Source organism: Hyaloscypha bicolor, assembly GCF_002865645.1.
Source record: "Hyaloscypha bicolor E unplaced genomic scaffold K444scaffold_189, whole genome shotgun sequence".
Classification (NCBI taxonomy): domain Eukaryota; kingdom Fungi; phylum Ascomycota; class Leotiomycetes; order Helotiales; family Hyaloscyphaceae; genus Hyaloscypha; species Hyaloscypha bicolor.
This window is the reverse complement of record NW_020194691.1, coordinates 1,491,400-1,510,331: the sequence shown is the minus strand read 5'-3', so window position 1 is coordinate 1,510,331 and position 18,932 is coordinate 1,491,400. Positions and strand designations below refer to the sequence as shown.

The window sequence follows — 18,932 nt, the reverse complement described above, 5'->3', positions numbered from 1 at the left end:
CGAGAGCTGGTTGATAAATAAAGTGCTTACAATCAGATAGGGTCAAACAAAAATGATTTGTTTTGAAGTTGATTTATAGTAGCTAGGTCTGAAGAGTACATTCTCAAGGGTTGTAACCTTAAGCGAGAGAAAGGAAGCGAGATCACCTGACGGCAATAAACAATAGTGAGATCAATATCATCTGCTAGGTTCTGCCTCTTTTCTATTCACGACAAGAAAATTACGGTCCCAAAAGCGCGCTAGGAAGGGCGGAGATAAGGTATTGTTTACCTGGCCAAGGGGCACGTCTTGCTTAAAGCGTACTTTCGTACTATACGTGCAAATCCGATTGTTTTTCCCGGTGCCTACAGTAGCCAATCTTTAATATAATTAAGTAAAAGCCGCATATCAAAATCACTACTAGCTTTTGTCCTTTCGGAATCTAAAGTCCTTTTATTTTTACGATTACTCCTGCTTAGAATTATGGCTACGCAATGAGGGCGTAAGTTAGAGGGGTGCAGCGCCCGCTACAGGGCTCGCTTAGCACCCTGAAGCCCCTGCCTTCGGGCGCTGTCCGCCAGCGCAATGTGCGCGCGCGAAAGCAGCAATTTTGGCCGCCCCCACAGGCCGTTTTGACTGATTTTGGTTCTAGAATCGCGAAACCGCGTGCGCGCTTTCAGAGTGTAAAATTTTTAGGCCCGTACGATATTTTTTGGGGTGGGCAGGGCGCGGAGGGGGGGGGAATTGCGCGGGCGGCCGGTTTGGTGAGGGAGCGGGGGGGTGGGGGGCGGGCCTCGCTTAGGGAATTGTAGTAAAAGCAGGTTAAGACTCAAAAAATTAGGCTTGAAGGAATGGAATCAAAAACGGCCAAAAAAAAAATTATCGACGCCGAAGAGATTCGAACTCTTCTGTTTACTATTAACAATGACCGGGTACGTTTGGACAGTGAAGACTTACGCTCTATAATTTTGTTAGTGACGAAACACAATGCAGAGTGACACCACATACCCCGAAGGAAATGCCTGAAACTGCTTGATCAATGATCTTAGCAGGGCATCCTGGATAAGTGTTAGTTACAAACTATTTGCAAGTTTTGGACGGCACATACGCGTTAACCACTCCGCCACAGCGCCTCGCTTAAATGTTGGAGAAAATCTCCTTATTTAGTTACATATAGTACCTAATTATAAATTAAAATATCAGCCAATCAAAACGCGCACTCCTGGCCCCGCCTCGTCAAGGTCCGCATCGAACATCCCAGCTTGCTCAGCTTATCTAAACGCATATCCATCTTCACGTACTTCCCCTCTTATTTATCTCTTAAATATATAACCCCTACTGCATCGGCGAATTTGTGTTGCTCGGCTTGGGATTGGTCGTCCACACGTCATTCAAGCGAGTAATGTCATGGGACTTTCAGATATAAATAGTTTCACACCAACTTCCCCTCATCTCGCACTTCCACCGACTCTGGTACCTTCCAACTTCTACGACTCGAAATGCTGTGGAGAACCATAACCACTCCGTTCTTCACCATCATTGCTCTCCAAGTTGCAGTAGGGCCTCAATCAGCCGCTGCCGCTGAGGCCGAAAACCCTGTCCAATATTCGCTGCACGAGCATCCAATTACCTGTGAAGCGCCTCTTCTCCCTCATAATGCAGACCTCGAGAAGTTCGTCCCAGGATTCTACGGCGTCTACCTTGTTCCTGGCCATACCCTCCAGCAGCATTTCGAGGCCGTCAAAACGGACCTGACTCCTCATATCTACAACGTCTTTGATAGGCTTTATCCGGATCGCGTTGTCTACGGTTGCCAGAACGTGGATGACGAGTTGTTAGCTGTGATTCGGTCGGATTCTGGTGTTGAAGCCGTGTGGCGCGACAGCAAGGTTGAAATAGAGTAGGTTGGTTGAGGGGAAGGAGGGGGAGGATCGTAGGAGTTCGTATGCCCCTCACCTTCTGGCTGAGCATCAGCTTGCCATCGCCAATTGCTGCTTTGCAATTCCTGATATTCTGCGTCTTTTCGCCACGTCTCAACACCGTCGCCGTCCACCAATGTCGGTGCTCTTTCCTTTGTGTTTTCAGCGCCTACAAACTCTCTTGGTCCCTGTCGACCACATCGTGATACCCCCCTCTTTGAGCGCGTTCGCCAAGCACGGCTATCGGCTTGTGCGCCTCGAAGTCGCCTAAAAGGGTCGAGTATCTAGAAGCTGCGGTTTGGGGGGAAGTTGGGGGGTGGCAGATCATTTCAATCCAAGATACCTTCAGACTCAGGATTAATTTTCCCTTTCACTGGTTCGGTTTTAGTCTGCGGACGTGGGCAAATACTGCTTTAACCTGAGCTGATGGTGAGCATGCCGGAGCAGCGTCTGAGCATGCCTATATACTTTGCCTTAAGAAATAATCGTTATACTACAATATTAATACAATTGAGCATGTCCTAAGCGTGCAACGACGCTGTCCATACAACCAATGGCTCCGTTGTATGTTACGCGCACACATGTACCAACAAGGGCTACCCAGATATCAAACTGCAGATTGCTGAAATACCAGATATAACGCCCTCAGCGATATCTGGGAGGGGGATAGCGCCTAGCGCGCTCTGGATAGAGCCGATGAAACTACTGCAATCAAAGCCTGATGGTTCTTCTGCGGAGCCCGATAAGCTCATCTGGGCCTTTACGTCCGAACTTGCGTCAAACAAAGTGACTTGTATAAAATTGGCAAGGGTACAGGTAACACTATTAAATAGATCAGCCAATAGGCTCTTTTTTAAATCGGAGATTCCGAATACTTACAATGAGACATCCGAGCAACTGAGAGCAATGGGAGCATCCTCACGCTTCGATGGATTTGATGGATGGGGGGTGTTGGCGCACTCTTCTCCATGAACTGTTGTGCACTGCTTTGACTGAAGCATCGCGGTATTGACGGCGTTCAAAAGTAGTTGTAACACATTGTTGTCGCCGTCGATAGTGCCGCTCATTTTAATAGTGGCAGTTCCGTCAGCGGTGGAGCCACCGCTCACAGTCACGAACGTGAAGCTCTGAGGGGATCCAGAGTCGCAACCTGTAGCGGAACAAACTGGTTGTATAAACTTCGATAGAAAAGTGCTAGCGTCTTGGTCTCCAATGTCAAACTGTGGGCCTGTGAGCGAAAGGATATTCATAAAAGAATTAGACAGAGATATCAGGACCAGCTTACCGAATTGCTTCCCAACTCAACTTGTAGGTGTAATGTTGAATTGTCTCTCTCGATAATACTCGTCGAAACAGGGCCGTCGTATGGCAGAGCGACGGATAAGGTGATAAGAGAGGCCAGCAATGCGTTCTTGAAGAGTGCCATGATGTTATTCGTTGATGTTTCTTTGTTCGGTGTAAGACTCGAGAGATTAGGAAATGCTCAGGTTGGTTTGGAGATGTTAAGTCGAGTAGCCTTGTAGAACCTGTTGTGATTCTAATCGAGGGCGGTCCAAATTATTTATACCTTTGATAAGGCTCATTTTTATTCGGCTCTCTTCTTGGTTAGTAATTTCCCGCATGTCCTGAAGTTCTTTGTGGCTATGTGTCAGCTGGAGTTATACTTAAAATAGCGGCAACGCCGAGACATCAGTCCGAAAATAGACTTAATTAAAGATAATAGGGGTGCAAATGCTTTTGCATACACATTGCAAATCTGACAGCAAGGACCATCTCATTCCCCTCGGAGTGTGTATTAAAAACGTAGCTAAATAAACTTGAAGATGGGCTTATGTCAGATTCCCTGAAACGAAGCGAAACGCCCATGCCCTGAAACAGTACCCACAATGCCTTCAAAATTCACGCTAGCTTCAGCCGCGGTGGGCCCGGTTGCCGCGTCCACCAGCAAAACGCTGTGAAGCATCGCCAATAAGAAGGGTTTGCTTTATTGCAAACGTATGTGTACGATTTCTGAGTGTTATCCTGTTTAAGGGCCTCGGTGTACGCAGTTTGTGTTACTAGTATATATATAATATTCGGCTTGTTAAAACAGGGCATGACTACTGTCAATAGGCACTAGCAATGTGGGAGGAGGGTAGCTATTTGGGCTGTACGTGAGGTACCAAGGCAGGGTGTAAAGTAGTTGTATTGCTGCGGATTAAGGAGTGAATACTACGAGCTCTTCTCTCCTTATATATTACCCAAAAACCCCTACGGAGTGTACTGATATCAGTGCCGTAGTATGACGTAGTTAACCCTTAGGCTTAACTGGATGTTACGAATACTCGGGTATCACATGACCGGAGCATATATCCCTCGGTCATGTGACCTTCTGTCGGCGCTCTCTTTCAGTACAGTTGAATTGAGGCAGTGCAAAATCACAAATGAATTAAGTGTTACTAGAGCTGCTCAAGCAACCCAGAAAGCCCCCGGCCTAGATAGGATAAACATCCGGGCCGTCCGACTTCCGTCATGGCATGAAGGTTGGACTGCGACCCTGGCAAGGCAATGTGTTCGTTCGGCTCGGCTGGTGATACATCTGCATACCCAGGAGGCCACCCGAGAGATTTTGATTCAAAAACCGGGCCAACCATCTTCAGAATATAGCCTTGTCAAAGCTTAACGAGCTATCGGCTTGCCGAACTACTAAAACATCAAGGTGTTCAGACCTATTCAATTGTGGGCACCAGATTCCTGGGAATACGCAACGTTTCCTGTCATAGGAGCACACCGTAACAGTACTGATTTTCTCTGATAATATTGCGAATTCTATATTCTAGAGTCTGAGATATTAAGCAGATGGGCGCATCACTTTCACTGCGGCTATCTTTTAAGTTTCACAGGATAGTGCACTTAGATCACCCCTTTCGAACGCTGCGTGGATGTATTCTCATGAGCAGCCATCCTCCCTCATCTTCAGAATCATCGCATCCTCTTTCAGCGTCCATCAAACACTCTTTATCCAAGGCCGCAAAGGATTCCGCAACGACTCCTTTGACCTTGTGCAAACATAATACGGCTGATACCTCTCCGAGCCGTGTGCGGGTATGCTCTACCGTAATAATACCCGAAAATATGTATCATAGCGGCGTTCAAATCGATATTTCTTAATTAAGCATATCCGGATACCTTCCCAGGCCTTAATGATCCTGGATTTGACAATCCGCGAACTGTTTCTTGAGTCCTGACAATTCCTTCCTCGACAGCCTGCACCGTAGTGGGTTTGAGCCTTGATATTCTGCAACATCTTCGAATAAGCCTCTCGATTCTTCGCGCACAGATAACTTGCGACGTCTTACCTCGGGTTCTGCTCCCCTTAATCTCTTCCGAGCATGGGGATAGCTTGCAACTGAATACCTTTGTGGCTTAGGGGAATACAAGGTCAAGCTATGAAAATAATTGAATTTTCTTTCAATGTGGCAGTCTTTGCTCGTTGCAAAACACGAGGAAAAAAGCTTTAGAGCCCAAGATTTTCTAGGCGTTACTCGGGTTCCCGGAACAACCACCTGGGAAAATGGGAAAAACTAAAACGACCCCCCCCCCCGGGTGTCGATTAGGGGTGTCGATTGGGGCAGGGGTGTTTAATTGGCTACCTGAGCTCTTTAAAATTCTGAAATTAGATTTTTCAATATAAGTGTAAGCTAGTATATTATAACCTAACCCTTGTATTATAATCACGTGCTTTCTAACTTATAATAAAAAGATTCCTTAAAACAGTACTTTAATTTTAGGGAGTTTATATACTAATTAATTAAGTTTTAGTTTTTGAGACCTATAAGGCCCTATAAATTATGGGCTTATAGGGCTCTCATATCTGGTTTTAGGGACTTTTTCGCTAAATTTCTAGGCTTTCTTAAGCTTACCTTCAGGTTATAAAATATAAAACTTTTAACTTCTTCAATTTAAAGAGTTATTACTAATCCAAATTTTATAGAAAGTTCGTATTTAAATAGCGCATAATTAGCGCTATAAGGAAATAAAACAAGTATTAAATTATATTAATTCATTATAAAATTAAATTAAAAAAAAGAAAAAGCCAGAGTTTTCACCACAAGCATGCACGCTTAGTCAGCCCTAACTCTCCTTAGCCAAGGTCGCTACATAAGGACCTGGCCCAATAAAGGTTTGAATTCTGGGTAACGACCATACCCTCTTCTTTACTAAATCACAGTAAAGAAATATTATTAATTAAGAAAATAAGAAGGGCAATTAATCGGCCGAAAAATTAGGGCAGTTAATCGGCCGAAAGGTTAGGGCAGTTAATTGGCCGAAAGCGCTTTACTAAGTCACAGTAAAGAAGAGCTAAGGGCAGTTAATCGGCCGAAAGATTAAGGGTAGTTAATCGGCCGAAAAATTAGGGGGCAGTTAATTGGGCCGAAGAATTAGGCAGTTAATCGGCCGAAGAATTAGGCAGTTAATCGGCCGAAAAATTAGGGGCAGTTAATTGGCCAAAGAATTAGGCAGTTAATTGGCCGAAGAATTAGAGCAGTTAATCGGCCGAAAGATTAGGGTAGTTAATTGGCCAAAAGATTAAGTTGGCCGAAAGCGCTTTACTAAGTCATAGTAAAGAAGAGCTAAGGGCAGTTAATTGGCCGAAAGCGCTTTACTAAGTTATAGTAAAAGGTAATTAATTAGCTAAAAAAAAAATAAGGATAATTAAATAATTAAAAGAACTTTAAATATATAATAATAAGAAAAATATATTAAATCTTTAAAATAAAAAGAATTAAAATAAATAATAAATAATAATTTAAAAATATTTATATAAAATAAATAATTCTTTTTAATAATTAATATATTTTTTATTATTTGAAATTAAAATAATTAAAAGAAGAAAAGAAGAAAAATATATTAAATAAAACTAAGGTTAAAAGATATTTTTTATTTTCTGAAATTATAATTTTCCTTTTTAGTATTTTAAGTTTCTTCTTCCAAATCTCCCATAAACTTTGCTTGTACCTCTAAGTCTATCTCGTTATTACTCTCGTCCCTAACTATATTATCTCCTTTTAGTTCCAGCGACTCTTTAATAGAAGCTCTAGCCCGGCCTATTACCAGATTATATATAGGAATTAGGTCTGCGAAATAGTCTTTTGTCTTATTTCTCGGCAAATATTGTAATATAAGCTAAGGCTCACAAAAAGATAGTAATGCCTCAAGAGCATTTGCTATATATTCTAACTAAGTTAGTAAGCTTCTCTTTATTATAAGATTATATACATACGTAAGAGGCTACTGCGAAGCTCCTGGTGTAACAAATCGATATGACATCCCAACGTATTTTCAGCCGTTAGAATTGTTTCTATAAGGAGAGTTTTGATATGATCCTGAGCCCAAGTAGTAGTATCATTCCGCTACAGAATATCGAGAGCCTCAAGTCGATCCCTTGTCTATCGCACTAAGCGGTACCATTCATGCTTCAAAAATTCTTGTTCCTCTTTCGCCCTTTCGTTACGAAAGTACGCATTAATGCCTTTCAAGATTACGAGATTATCCAGGAACGCATGTAACGGTACGCTTTCTAGCTTCTGTTCTAGTCCTAGGCCATGCGCCTGTGCCTTTTCGTAGTTCCAGAATCGAGATTGTGATTCTTCCTCGAGGTTCTCCGGGTGAAAGGTCTGAAGCGTAAATGTTTGGGGCCTGGAATCTCCGGCTGGTAGCTGGCTCATTAAAGCCTGGATTTTTTTCAGCCGCCTCTCTTATTGTGGAAAGGTCCTTTGAAGTTGTCTCCGAAGGAGTGCGGCCGCCTTTGTCCCTCTAGTATCGTTTTTCCGTGTAATATTGCGATACTGGTATACTTGGGCAGTAGCTTGCCTATGAAAGTGTTGGACTTCCTCCTCAATACAATGCCAGGTATATGACTTCGCATATTCCTTGCGAAGCTCCCTACTAACAGGCCAGTCACCTCTGTTTTGATTATGTTTTTCTAACTCCTGGTTACAATAATTAACGGCTTGATCTCTGATCTGACAGAATGACATTAATCCGTCTTTGTGCCATGTAGCTAGGGAATCCCCCCTTCCCTGGCGTTTCTTAACGGCAATAATGACCTCATTAATAGATCCAGGATCCTCTTTCTCCCGCAACTGGAATTTCCGTTCCAGAGCTTCTTCATGCATTAATAGTCGATGCAAATACTCAAAAGGTCGATCGATCTCCGACTATTTCTTCCCCTTAGCCTTCTTCCTAAACCATTCTAATTGCTCTTCGGCATATTTCTTTAGCTCCAACCCAATATCATTGGTGCCAGACATCTTCCCTATTAATATAAGGTAGTCCTTGACTTCACTGAATGTCACCTTGGCTTTACCGGCAACCTTAAGTGCACGCTCATACTTTTTATTGAGAACCTTTCCAAGCTATTGCCGCTGAAGTTGTCCGCGGTAGAGCGTCTGCTCGTGTAATAGCATCTCACGGTATAATGTATTACAGATGCGAGTTAGAATAACTAAGTGAGACTTGAAAGACCAGTCCCTCTCAACCCCTTCGCTATCTGACAGTGCTGCTAACTGTACGCGAAGCGGGGACCACTTTAACTAGTAACCAAGAGCATGCGCATATGCATGAAAGGCATTTATATAACACCGTACTCGTTCGGATAATGTAGGGTATTTGTAACGGAGATGAGGGCCGAATTTGCAAGCAATATTATACTATAGAATCAAGTGAGTATCTGCTAGAAGGCGGTCCAAGAGCGACTCTGTAATATGAATACCATAAAAGAACTTTTCCCCACGGTATAAGTTCAATAGTGAGATTGTCATGTTATGGCGGCAGTAATAATTTATGAGGCCAGTTTGGTCAAGTTTCTTGAAGCTTTTTAGGGTCCCTTTATTCTCTTCGGCCGCGTGGAAGTAATGTGGACAGCCGTCGTTATTATGCTGACCACTTGAGGTAATCTCTTCTGCAACTCCGTTTTTCAAGGCAGTGGAAGATTGGCTAGACATTCCCCCATAACTACCATGATTGAGATGAATACTACGCTCTGTCGGACTTGTTTGCACCGGAGACGATTCGTAACTAGACACTGTTTGAATGTCTTGGCGAACTTCACTTCGGGCTTGGTATTCCTTGGTTATTAGGATCGTATCTGGATCGACTGGATCCGAAATGAATAGTTTGCAGACTGGTGGTTATTTAAGGAGAAGCTCCCTTCCTTCTCGAAATTTTCTCCTTTTCAGCTGGAAATTTGCGTCTAGACCTCCAATAATTGGTCGATTGGGTCCATAGTTATCGGAGTTCCGATAAAAACAAGGAGGACATAGTTCGCTCAAGGCTTCCTTTGGCTTCCATGAGGGTACAATGTTACGAGCATGTTAATTGAATACTTCTTAACACTTCTCCCTGGATTTTAGCTAGTTAAAGTATACTGCTTGCCAAGGTTTCTGAAAATCTGGAAGTCGCTCGTGATATATCCGAACAAGTAAACGATAAAGAGCATGTGCCCAGGCAAATTTCGAAATCCTGCCTATCATAATAATATTATGAAAGAACTCTAAAGTTATGAACTCGAATGCGAGGGTTGGATTTTGAGGAGCTAAATAGAATTAATTATTTGAATATAAAAGAGGAAGAAAATGCTAACCTGTCGGGAAAAAGCCGTCTGAAATAATACTAGTTACTAGTGAGCCAGTGCACTGACATGACTCGATAGTTTGTTATCGAATACCTTTATGTATACGTTAATTATTGCTTTAAAAAAATCACAAAAATATACTTACTTGAAAACCTAATATATAGAATATTTATTAATAATCGAGTATATCTGGGCGAGGAACAAGTTATTAGTAACCCGGAGAATATAGTATACCCAAGTAAAGGGTTAACCTCCTCCCACAATCTACTACTAGCCTCTCGGTTATCCAGATTAATCCGAGTTCTCTTCTGATCCTTGCTTGCGCTTGCTTCTTGCGTCGTGTAATAAACCATTGTATTATCGGATTCGTATTTATTATTACCAAATCCATTGACTTGATTATAGTCCTCCTCTCCCCATAATTGAGTCTCGGAATCTTCCATATCTATATTATTCTCCCTAATAAATGGTTGGTCGTTTGCGCGTTTAAAGGCTTTTCTATATGCCATTAACGTTGGGTCAGGGGGTGGCTTCATGATTTTCCGTCGCGAGACTCGGCCATTAGCTCTACGACTGCCAATTTCTGTGTATCTGTTGAGGTGCCGGGTCGGCTTCACTCGTGCCATATTGTTAATGAGGTAAAAAGCCGTGGTGCCAATTGCTCGTGGAGTTTGGGGAAAACTGAAGCATGAAACGTGAGGTAGCTACCCCACATCACGTGTAGCGTAAAAGCTATACTAAAAATAGAACTGCAGTTTCTATCTCTCAGGTTTCAGATAGTCCCACTCTCATAAGCACCCTCATATGCCCTTTGACGGAGTCTGCTCTCTGAACTAATTCTGCCTTTACGCTTTTATACCGCAAATTTCCCAATGCCTCTAAAGAAACGACACCCTACTATCGGACGTGGTCTGGGCGAACTGTACTAACGTGACCCTGAAGCTCCCTCAGATAAGCGATCGCTAGACCGTCGTATCAAAGCTCTGGGCGTTGTTAGCCAAGGACACAAGGTAAATAAAGGGAAAGGAATCAAGGAGGCACGGTACGGCAATGGCACTACATTGGCGTTTTTGGTCCCTATCGAAGATGTTTCGCGCAGCATTGATTAAGTCAAGCGGGAGAAAAGGCGGTTGAAGGCGTTGGCAAGTGACGAAGAAGCAGAACAGGCCGATCCACAGGCCGACGAGCTAGTTGAGATAATGGCCAAGCAAACGAACCAGACACCTCGTATTAGCAAGACGCAGCTAAGCCGGCAATGAAGCAGTGGAGATGATGATCAACCCCACGACCGTCCCCACAAGAAGGCGCGCACCCAGTTAACAGGTGCTAGCCAGAAACGCTACCCTAATGATCGATGTGGTAATAATTAACCCAATAATAATGACCAAAGTAATATTGATTAGAGTAATGGTGAAAACGAGGAAGCCGATAATGCTCTCACTGGTAGCAAGGGCTGGGTGGGAATATTCTATCACCGTTTGAGTGCGAAACAATTACTCAAGTTGGACGCCGAAGACTTCTGCCTTCCAGATGACAAGCCCCTGCAAAAGCTTGGTGGCATATCTCTTCTAAGGCTCATGCAGTAACAGAATAATATCCAGTTTGACGAGCAGTAAAGGAGGTTCATTCGCACCTTTTAATACAAGAATGGAATTATAAACTTTTATAACTTTTCTGGCAACCTGGAGGCGTGGCATCGACTACTTAACGACCTCGGATTTCGAAATCCTCTCTTAACTAATGAGGTCTAGTACTAATTATCTAATTATACCAAGAAATATATGCATAATTCGCGGGCCGTTTATATTAAGGATGGTGCAATAACATGTGTTCCGCTTATAGATACGAGGCCAGGTAACCTGATAAAGGAGACGGTTATATTTGCACCCTGGTACTCGGAATAGGCAAATCCGTATAACGGCAATACTAGAAAATGTCCTGGCTCCGCCTCTACTAAATCGTATTGCAAGGTTATGTTGGAAATCACTGCTTGGGTAGATGACTACTCAAATGAAGAGAGGTATAATATCTTGCAAGCCATTCTCGACCATGCTCCGGAGTTTAAACTAATTACGGTCACTACCGAGAGCGCCCGCGAGAAACAAGCTGAGCACCCCAAGCTCTCAATCGGTATTGCATCCTTTCTCTCCTTCTTTGCGGCTACTAACCGTTTTCTAGAGCTATGCAAAACCCCCGCAGCCCTTCTTCCTAATATATCCCTAATACCGATTGCGAGTACACTATCCCGAATCAAGCTATTATCTCTAATACTTTCTTTAGTAAAGGAAGTTGCACTACCAGAGAATATTCAGAGAGCTGCTAATAGTAGCGCGAGATCAGGAGAACGCGACTTTGCCTACGAACCGGCTAATCCTATTAACTACTATAACCTTATGACTCAAGAAAATGAGGCTGTATTATTGGAAGATACACGTATATACCGAGCGGGATTGAGTGCGCCTCGGTGGGAAGAGATCGACGGGCATAATGATCTTATATAACTGTGCCATTAGAGCAAGATCCGACCGTTATTACCTATTAGAGTCATGCCATAACGAGAAGGCAAGAAATTATTTACAAGTTCCATAAAGCCTTCCCTGGATTAATGTTGGCAATATGTAAATATATCCTTCTTGTTTCTATGGGAGATACTAAATGGGCATATGATTTTGCCCTGGGTCGCGGCCTCAAACCTTCTATAACGAAAGCATAGTTAGCGGAGATTATACCTATAGCCAAACCATTCAAGGATAACGCTAAGTGATTACTAGCAGCCCCGAACCATGCTTCCGTATTATAGTCTCCCCTAGCACGCCTTTCGAAAGGTACAGATACCCTTAATAATATTAGTAATGCTCCGCGGGAGGAGGCGGGCGCTCTGGGCAAAGACCAGGGCTTAATTAATAGCACTGCGGGCATATCTGTGGCTAGTCAGATTCGTGCCAAAGTACTAGCCAGTCGGCATTATTAGAAAACCGGTTTTCAGGATAGTAAGGACAATGTTTCTAGGAAACAGAGTATGAGCCGGGGAGGATCCAGAATCAAGTCTATAAAAGAAGCTAATAAGACATACCGCAGACCAGGCAAGTTAATTATATCTCCGATTTATTTGTTTGTATTAGCGAGTATAAGCTAATCCATAAAGAATTTTATAGGAACTCGATAACGTCCCACTTCCCTCTTTTCTTTATCTTCTGGGGCTGGCCTTAGCCTGTTTATCTCGGATAATAATAAAGATTTTGATTTGAATTAATCGCAAGATACTAGAAGAGATAAGAGTGTATCTACTATAGTATCTCTAATTATAGTTAACTAGCTAATCTTTAGTTATAGTTAACCAGCTCGTAAAGCAAGCCTAGTGTGAGGGGAAGCCAGCTATAGCGAAGGCCAAGAAAGCTAGACCAGGGGCTAAGGTTAAGAAAGGAAAGGGATCTATATAGAAGAATAGCCGCTGAGTTGAATTGTGCTAGTTCCTTGCTTTCTGTTCTTATTATACTAATAAACTGGAACTCGGTTATTATTAAGCCCCACACCCTAGGATAGTTACCTGGATATTCTATCTAATAATAGTTTCCTAATTTTATAAGGTATTACATATTCATTTAATAGTAATAGATCAATAATTAAATTATATATTTAGAACCGATTAAGGGTAAGGACCATCTGGTTACTATAGATTCTGCACTACTTTATAATAGGCATTTCGCTAGACCCCTATTTGATTTCCACCGCGCCGCGAGAATACGTTACTACGTCACGCTTGCTCATCACGTCCGATTTATTTTAAGTACCCCTTGGAAATCTTTTATAAGTCTCTTCCAAATACGACACAAAAATCCAAACTTATACGGTCCAGAATCTTCGACTTACCTCAAGTCTAAGTACCAAAATCTACTATAGTACCCACTTGTAATATCCGACTTCCGAAAGGGACACGCCTCCCTTTCCCGCCATAATACTAGTCTTTAAGCTACCGAGAGGTCATTAGCCAGTATCCGTTACCTTTGCTCGCGACTACTTGCCCTCTTCTTTTAAGAATAATGGCCTCTTTAGCCAATATTCTACTCTCGGTCAGCCAGCTTACCCAAATGCCAAACATATCTATAGCCTGTGGTTCTGAGGGTAATATATTCGGTGGCCAAGGTCTCAAGCTCGCGGCCGAGCAAAAACGCACCGATATACAGGTAAGAACTTCATCGCTACTCATACGTTACTACTAATTACTAACAAGGGTAATAAGGAGGGGCTTATTCACGTAAAGCTGGATATCTTTATTAATGTGAATACAAATAGCTTATCCTTCCGTCTCTATTCCCTAGCCGGCCAGTATTAAGCACTAGTTCCTGCCGTCGAATGAGACATAGTACAATACTCGGAATTTAATTTATACTATCCCGTAACTCTAAGTATTAGAACACTGCCTAGCCACTATATCCGGTTTCACCCAGAGAAGAGTTCTATCTATATGGACCTAAAGACATTATATACTCTCCACCTCCTATTAAAGCGGGATCTAACTATACGCGGCTTTAAAGAAATTCGTTAACTCACTATATTACCGATTAACCTCGCTACCAAGTCGGGCCAGCTTACAATTTGGGGTTTAAATAACTATTTAATCAGACCAGAGGGACCACTCAAAAGTGTATATACTTTAATAGAGAAGAAGGGCATTCCGAGTATAGTTAAGATAGTTAAGGAGGTGTATAATTAGTTAGAGGGACTATAAATAGACAAATCCGAGTTAGAGAAGTTCTTTGGGCCTGCTTATATAAGGGGTTAACTAATTAAAGGAGATGCCCTATAGTTTGGCCATCTCGTATTACGTCCCTCGAACTACCTAATTGCCCGGCTTTGTTTATTATATGTGAGCCTAGACCAAATACATATCTCCTTCTAGGGTTATATTGCCTTTGAAACACATAACCCTTATTCCGTAGGCTCTTATGACTTTAGTAAAGCTTTTCCTAAAACCCGTATATTTGTATTCAGGAAGCGAGAGTAGTAGTGAATTTGGTACTTCACTAATATCTCAGCTTTGGCTCGATATATATTCTCAAGCTAACCCTGCTTCTTTCATACCCTATTCGTTCTTATTCCCTTTTTAACCTCTTGCTTTGTCCTTCATATTTGCTGTCCGTACTCCTCTGGAAAATATCTCCATCTTCGCTAATACTATTAATGCCAAGACCGCGGTCAAACGCATCCACAAGGCCATCTATCCACTCTAGTTATAAGTGCCCTTACCTTGGATCTCCTATAAAGCATGTTGTTATCTTTAAGCTACCTAACCGTTTTTGATTAGCTTTTGACCAGATATTACCCTTGATCCTTTTGACGAAATCTCCTCACCTTGCATTTCCTTGCCTTTGGCTGCCCTGCAGAGCTCGAGTTCTCCCGAGACTTTAATCATATTCGAATAACTTCTTACAAATCCTCACACGATAATTATTACTCGCCATACCTTCGGTCACCTTTGAAATCTGTTTCCTATAACTAATCTTAGGAAGATTGCAATGGCGCCGATTAAATCACGAGATGCAAAGGAGCAAGGTACGTGGCAAGATGCTATACAGGAACAAGTTGAGGAATAATCTGAGAAATCTGCTGGGGTTTATTAGGTCAAAGGCACTTCCAAACTCTATAAACTCCCACTTGACGTAATCCTATAGCATCTCCGTAATTAAGATTAATTTAAGGTCCAGAATTGGGTGGATGAAGATACTGACATAAAAGAATATGTCTATTCGCTCGAGAATGTCGACTTGACCAAGGAGGTTACCGGGCTCAAGGTTAATAAGATGGGTGGCCTGGCAGAGAGTTATGAGGACGAAGAGGAGAAGGAGCGGTTAAAGGCAGAAGAGGAAGCCCGACTCAGGAAGGAGGATATCTGCAAGTGCAAGGAAAAGGTATGAATCTTCCTATTTGCTATCTCAAAACCCTAAAGCTAATAATACCAAAGTTCAAGTCTATCTTTTGTAAGGCTAAAGAGCAGAGTATAGAGGACGTCCGCTGTCTCGAGGTCTGACTCCCCTAATCCTTTATATACCCTCTTGACTAACCTTGTTTAGGGGGAATTAAAGAACTTGAAGAGGAAGTATACTATTTACAAGGGCGACGAGCTGCAGGAGATTAATAAGGAGGAGTTCTTGGAGAAGAATAAGAAAGCTCGTTTGCTTTTAACTAGCGAACTTGTTATCAAGAATGAGAATACCGAGGAGGCTTAGGAAAAATAACGTAGTTATATTGGAAAGGGTGGGGATGGGCATGAATATATGAAATATTTATTTGGAGGAACGTGTTTTTAATTTGGGAGGAACAGGCAAATATCTTGTATCTCGGGGATCTTGAATTAGCAGAGATTTCTAGTGGGAGGGAATATAAGATGGCTTGCCATATGCAAGGTCGGCGGTAATCAAGGCATAACAAAGCATGCTGAGCTGGTGGACCAGGTTTGCCGGTATTTGCGGCATAGCATGGATAGTAGGATGGGATATCAAGGAAAGAAAGGAAAAGGAAAAGGTATAAGGAATAGCAAAATATATTCCGAATAAGATATTTGATAAATAATTTGATTTTGTGCCTCTTTGCATAATGGGTCTTCCGCTAGCCTCAACTTAGCGGGCATTTTTCAAGCACCTTACCGTAACCATACCGTTAACCTCCCCAGCGCCGCCATAACCTCTCGATTCTCTGTATTAGGATCGAGGAGTCTGCCCTCTATTCCTCTTAGCTCTCGGCGACTGCTTTAACTAATACTTGGTCAATTCTACTATCCCCATATTAACCTCAACCCCTACCAGACGCACCCCCCACACCAGGCTATACGAACCTTCCATTAATTATCTGCCTCTAGCAAATCTCCGAGAGACGGCGTCTTATTTGACCCTCTTGTCGGCAGCAATCACGATTCTCACGAAACCAGCAGGGGATCCTCCTATATCAGGCCGCTAATCCAACACGCCGAGCCCGACGCGTTAATTAGCTCTAGCTATTAGGAGAATCCCTTTAACGCCAATGTAATATTGATACTGAGAACGAAAGTATGGCTAGGCAAAGGACCAGGGAATATAAGAGGGACAAGAAGCGAAGGCAGAGAGAGCGGCAAAATGGGCCACAGTAGGCAAATTAGCTGACCATATATGGAAGTGAGAATGACTGACTATTTATTATAGAAGAACTGCAAAGGCTGCCAGGAAAGATGCCAAGGCCGCTTCAAAGGCCGTAAAGGTAGCTGCTAAGGCTCAGAGAAAGGCCAAGGTTACTGCGAAGGCAGCGGAGCAAAAGCGAATGTCTCGGGCAAATAAGAAGGAAGCCTTGAAGAAAGCCAAGAACCAAGAAATGCGAAGAAAAGCTAAAGAGGCATTCGATGCTATGCAACTGCGATTGTTTGGCCACCCAGCGCGGACAGAGCTAATAATTATGTTACAAGGGGACGGTGGACTTAAGTGGCGAACGCGGACTAATAATATTTACCAAGGAGCACCTGCCACATGTTCCGGTATTAAAAAGACCCTCAGACTTGTTAATGGCAAAGAGCTGCGAGGCGTACTCGAGAGAGATCCCTACCCCGGCATCCTCGTCCTGGTGGACGAAGAGTGGAGCAGCAGCCTTCCCGTAATCGCGATAGAAGATATGATTGAGTATTGCCAGACCGCTGGGACGCGAGAGATTAATATTCAGATACTAGACTTAGCAAAGTCCACGATCGATACTAAAGCTAGAATAGGACAAGAAATCGCTACCTATTTTAATACGTTAGCTGGTCAAATAGTTAATAACCCTTTTAATCTCCTGAATATTACGATTCCATTGATCGGTATCGATCTCTCGCCGCCCGGCTTTTCGACTTACTTTCCCCTCCTTCGCGATTCCTGTAATATACTCAGGGACGGCAAAATTCAGGAAATCCGAAGCAAGCAGGCTACTACCATAGTCCAGAGAAAAACCGGGTTTGAAGATTGTATATAATGGGCTTTATTAAGTCAAGCTGGATGTCTGACTGGATGGCATGTGGATTCGAGCGCTGTAACGACGTGGGTACGTTTGGAAACCGATAGTATATATAGCAAAGGCCAAGAATGGCCATTAATAATCAAGTATTAGGCTATTGTCATGCTCGATCACCTATAACCAGAAGAGAAGAAATCTGCTCTCGAAGAGTTTAGAACCCACGGACTAGATTGGAATCCTGATCCGAGCTGGATCCGCGTAATCTCGTTAGTACCTGGCCAAACCTTAATCATGCCTAGCGCTATAATTCACGCACCGATAATGCTTACTAATTGTTATATGAGAGGTGGGATGGGCTGGCCCAAAAGGACCTTTATTGAGCGAACTCTTCCAGATTGGCTCTTTATTGCTAGCCACCGAGACCAGATTACTAATAAAGAACCGTCTAACTAACTACGTAATATCTTTCATTATATTAAGACGGATATGGAGAGGCATCCCGAGGACTATAATGTTCGCACTGGGGATATTAACTGGGCAAAAGAAATCATGAGAAAAATCGAGCGGATTTCTTTTGCGTATGGATATAAAGGAAGATGCGGCGCTCGTTGCGGTTATAAGAAACGGGGATTCTAATATCGGCGGGAATGCAAGTGTAGTAATTGCGAAAATAAATCCCTGTAGTTTAATAAGAATTACGATTATGCAGAAAACAAGAAGTTATATGATAATATATATAAATATTTGTAATTATAACTAATAAGAATAAGCTAAGAATATCTCTAGCTCAATAACTCTAAAGGGCCTTAAGTGAGGGGAAGGGGGACATTTTTGCGCAGAGATAGCGTAACGGTATAGGTCACACTACAATTTCATAAAATTGTCCCTCGAGCTAGGAGGGGGGACAGTTTTATACAGAGATAGCGTGACGGTATAGGTCACACTGTAATTTCATAAAATTGTCCCTCGAGCTAGGAGGGGGGACAGTTTTACACAGAGATAGCGTGACGGTATAGGTTACACTGCAATTTCATAGAATTGTCCCCCGAGCTGGGAGGGACAGTTTTATATAGAGATAGCGTAACGGTACAGGTCATACTATAATTTCATAGAATTATCCCCTTAGATTTCTTATTAATTAGCCATCGAAATTAATAAATAATATATTAATTATTTTAATTCGGATTTATATATATATATTTAATTACTTTTATAATTTATTAATAATATTATAATAAAAGGCAAAATTAAACCAAGAACTAACTACTTTTTTGCTTTTTTTTTATATTTAAAATCTATTATATAATTTAAATACTAATAGAATTATTAATATTTATATTAATTATTTATTATTTATTATTAATAAATATTAATTTTTAAATTTATAACTTATATAATTTATAAAAAAGTTTTAAATATATTATTTAATAATTATTATATTAATTTTAAGATAATTAAATTAATTA

General features: G+C 42.1%; 7 protein-coding genes and 1 pseudogene across 8 annotated transcripts; 4 read left to right on the top strand and 4 right to left on the bottom strand.

The window, feature by feature from the left end:
* Positions 1-862: 862 nt before the first annotated feature.
* On the bottom strand, positions 863-1,112 carry K444DRAFT_t40 (annotated as a pseudogene). The gene has a single exon. The product of its transcript is annotated as a tRNA-OTHER (tRNA).
* Positions 1,113-1,478: 366 nt separating this feature from the next.
* K444DRAFT_638519 (uncharacterized protein) lies at positions 1,479-1,883 on the top strand (the record flags this gene model as incomplete). The annotated part of the gene is made up of 1 exon (XM_024884271.1): positions 1,479-1,883. The coding sequence occupies one exon, from the start codon at positions 1,479-1,481 to the stop codon at positions 1,881-1,883; it is 405 nt and encodes a 134-aa protein (XP_024726844.1).
* Positions 1,884-2,360: 477 nt separating this feature from the next.
* Positions 2,361-3,629, bottom strand: K444DRAFT_286495 (uncharacterized protein). The gene is made up of 3 exons (XM_024871622.1): positions 3,184-3,629; positions 2,778-3,118; positions 2,361-2,720 (listed from the first exon to the last, which is right to left on the bottom strand). The coding sequence occupies exons 1-3, from the start codon at positions 3,322-3,324 to the stop codon at positions 2,495-2,497; spliced, it is 708 nt and encodes a 235-aa protein (XP_024726843.1). The 5' UTR covers positions 3,325-3,629; the 3' UTR covers positions 2,361-2,494.
* Positions 3,630-6,854: 3,225 nt separating this feature from the next.
* On the bottom strand, positions 6,855-8,056 carry K444DRAFT_638517 (uncharacterized protein; the record flags this gene model as incomplete). Its single annotated transcript, XM_024884270.1, has 5 exons — positions 6,855-6,985; positions 7,076-7,114; positions 7,162-7,264; positions 7,337-7,612; positions 7,736-8,056. 5 exons carry the CDS (start codon positions 8,054-8,056, stop codon positions 6,855-6,857), a joined length of 870 nt encoding a protein of 289 aa, XP_024726842.1.
* A 1,232-nt stretch (positions 8,057-9,288) lies between these two features.
* On the bottom strand, positions 9,289-10,139 carry K444DRAFT_638516 (uncharacterized protein; the record flags this gene model as incomplete). Its single annotated transcript, XM_024884269.1, has 4 exons — positions 9,289-9,405; positions 9,523-9,551; positions 9,659-9,666; positions 9,748-10,139. 4 exons carry the CDS (start codon positions 10,137-10,139, stop codon positions 9,289-9,291), a joined length of 546 nt encoding a protein of 181 aa, XP_024726841.1.
* A 1,347-nt stretch (positions 10,140-11,486) lies between these two features.
* Positions 11,487-12,014, top strand: K444DRAFT_638515 (uncharacterized protein; the record flags this gene model as incomplete). Its single annotated transcript, XM_024884268.1, has 2 exons — positions 11,487-11,643; positions 11,692-12,014. 2 exons carry the CDS (start codon positions 11,487-11,489, stop codon positions 12,012-12,014), a joined length of 480 nt encoding a protein of 159 aa, XP_024726840.1.
* Positions 12,015-15,051: 3,037 nt separating this feature from the next.
* Positions 15,052-15,740, top strand: K444DRAFT_638514 (uncharacterized protein; the record flags this gene model as incomplete). The annotated part of the gene is made up of 4 exons (XM_024884267.1): positions 15,052-15,066; positions 15,219-15,422; positions 15,476-15,535; positions 15,585-15,740. 4 exons carry the CDS (start codon positions 15,052-15,054, stop codon positions 15,738-15,740), a joined length of 435 nt encoding a protein of 144 aa, XP_024726839.1.
* Positions 15,741-16,558: 818 nt separating this feature from the next.
* Positions 16,559-17,484, top strand: K444DRAFT_712028 (uncharacterized protein; the record flags this gene model as incomplete). The annotated part of the gene is made up of 2 exons (XM_024888269.1): positions 16,559-16,632; positions 16,689-17,484. The coding sequence occupies 2 exons, from the start codon at positions 16,559-16,561 to the stop codon at positions 17,482-17,484; spliced, it is 870 nt and encodes a 289-aa protein (XP_024726838.1).
* Positions 17,485-18,932: the final 1,448 nt, after the last annotated feature.

Coding starts and splice junctions, on each gene's coding strand:
- K444DRAFT_286495 (XM_024871622.1), bottom strand. CDS start 3,324: ATGGCACTCTTCAAGAACGCATTGCTGGCCTCTCTTATCACCTTATCC. Junction 3,119..3,183: donor TTGAGTTGGGAAGCAATTCG/GTAAGCTGGTCC, acceptor ACAGGCCCACAG/TTTGACATTGGAGACCAAGA. Junction 2,721..2,777: donor AGTTGCTCGGATGTCTCATT/GTAAGTATTCGG, acceptor TCTATTTAATAG/TGTTACCTGTACCCTTGCCA.